This window comes from Myotis davidii, unplaced genomic scaffold (assembly GCF_000327345.1).
Source record: "Myotis davidii unplaced genomic scaffold, ASM32734v1 scaffold469, whole genome shotgun sequence".
In the NCBI taxonomy this organism is placed as follows: domain Eukaryota; kingdom Metazoa; phylum Chordata; class Mammalia; order Chiroptera; family Vespertilionidae; genus Myotis; species Myotis davidii.
The window spans coordinates 209,866-211,948 of NW_006299722.1; the positions used below are offsets into that span (position 1 = coordinate 209,866).

At 43.1% G+C, this 2,083-nt stretch overlaps 1 protein-coding gene across 1 annotated transcript in view; it reads left to right on the forward strand.

Annotated features, from left to right (window-relative positions):
- Positions 1-2,083, forward strand: part of LOC102768212 (complement receptor type 1-like) — a gene marked incomplete at its 3' end in the record, with an annotated part of 135,542 nt that overhangs the window by 51,278 nt on the left and 82,181 nt on the right. The window contains exons 27-29 of the mRNA XM_015571895.1: positions 769-1,161; positions 1,750-1,926; positions 2,013-2,079. Of these exons, the coding sequence (XP_015427381.1) occupies positions 769-1,161; positions 1,750-1,926; positions 2,013-2,079 (637 nt within the window). The remainder of the gene's footprint in view (positions 1-768; positions 1,162-1,749; positions 1,927-2,012; positions 2,080-2,083) is intronic.

Genomic DNA, 2,083 nt, shown 5'->3' on the forward strand with positions numbered 1-2,083 from the left:
GATTCTATTTTATTCACCAGTTTAGTTTCTTCATTAGATTTCGTATTCTTTTGATTTTTAGATTCAACTGTTGATAGATATGTATTTGTTGCCATTTTATTGTTCATATGTTTTATCTTTTTTCTTTTCCCTCTTCTTCTTCTTCTTAAAGAATACCCTTCAACATTTCATGTAATACTGGTTTGGTGGTGACTAACTCCTTTAGCCTTTTCTCCTTATACTTTTTTTATTATTAAGGGTATTTTGATTTTTTTTAAAGCTATACTAGTCTCATTTATAACAAAAATAAAAATTAAGAGGGCATTTGGAAAAGAGTAGGGGGAAACTGTGTAAACTATGATGAAAAAAAATGTGAATTGTATTACTATATGGATATATTATTATTAAGGGTATTTTGATTTTATTTTTTTTAAAAGCTATACTAGTCTCATTTATAACAAAAATAAAAATTAAGAGGGCATTTGGAAAAGAGTAGGGGGAAACTGTGTAAACTATGATATAATATAATCAAAGAGTTATTTGTAATGAAAAAAATGTGAATTGTATTACTATATGGATATGTTCATAGGAAATAATCTAAGTAGGAAAAGCAGAATTATGCTTTTTATTATGCCCACCTAAATTGCAACTTTGGAAAACCTAATCTACATGTTACCAAAGATTAAAAGCAAATGACGAGTGTAAAAATAGTAGCAGTTTAGTGACAGTGGATTGCTCTCAGTAGTTATTTCAATTCACTATCATTTAAATGGCTTTTCCTTTTCCCAGTTATTCAATGTAAGACACCACCAACCATCGACAATGGATATTTTGCTGGCAACAGCGGAGACGATTTTCCATACGGAATAGTGGTGACCTATCACTGCAATGACAGAAAAGGAAGGGAAAAGTTTGAACTCGTGGGCGAGAAGTCAATATATTGCACCAGCAAAGATCAAGTGGGCTTGTGGAGCGGCCCTGCCCCTCAGTGCATCGTACCTAATAAGTGCACGCCTCCGCACGTTGAAAATGGAATAAGGGAGTCTGAGAACAGAAGCTTGTTCTCCTTAAATGACATCGTGAGGTTTAGGTGTCAGCCTGGCTTTGTCATGAAAGGCCCCTCCAGTGTGCGCTGCCAGGCCCAAAACAGATGGGAGCCCGAGCTGCCCAGCTGCTCCCCGGGTGAGTCTGACTGAGGCTTTGAGGGGGCCTGCAGGTGACAGGAGCTGTGGGAGGACCCCCGGATTAGTGTTTGTTCTGGGAGGGAGATGTGGGCTGAGCAGTGTGAGTAAAGTTTCTAGGGGTGAAGCATGAAGCATGAAAGGAAGAAGGTGTGTGGGTGCCCTCACTGCAGTGAGTGTGCCTTCATCCTGGAGAGCAAGAGCCTAATTCATCAGGGACGGGGGCATTGGGGATGCTCCTACTGAGTAATTCGCAGGGCAAAGCACCAGCTCTCAGACTGAAAAAGGATGTGAGCCTTCTGGTCAGCTGTGTAATGAGCACTCTCTGTGCTTTATCTCATCGACTCTGTACAATCCTCCTTAGAAAGAGTGCTATTCTCTTACCCATCTGACAGAGAAGTTAGCTTGGTCTTTCAGAGGTTAAAGAAATCATCCAAATCACGTGCCAGGAATAGAATGCATGTGTGTCAGACCCTTTGTTAGACCGGAACCCCTCTACCTATGAGTTTCTGACTCCTTGGATGAGTTAAGATTTAGCAAAGAATATTCCCCATAACTGACAGGAACTCTGTGCTTGTTCTTCCCCCAGTTTGTCAGCGGCCTCCAGGAATCCTGCATGGCCAGCACAGCCCCAGCGACAAGGACAGCTTTTCCCCTGGGCAGGAGGTGCTGTACAGCTGTGAGCCCGGCTATGAGCTCAGAGGGGCCGCCTCTCTGCGCTGTACGCCCCAGGGGGACTGGAGCCCGGCCGCCCCCACATGCGCAGGTGCCTCCACTCACTCTCATCCTTTCTGCAGATGAATGTCTTTGCACCTCACATGGCGGTCTTACTCCTCCTTTCTTTTTCTGTAGTGAAATCATGTGCTGCCTTCCGGGACCGACTTCCTAATGGCCGTGTGCTCTCTCCACTTCACCTGGAGCTT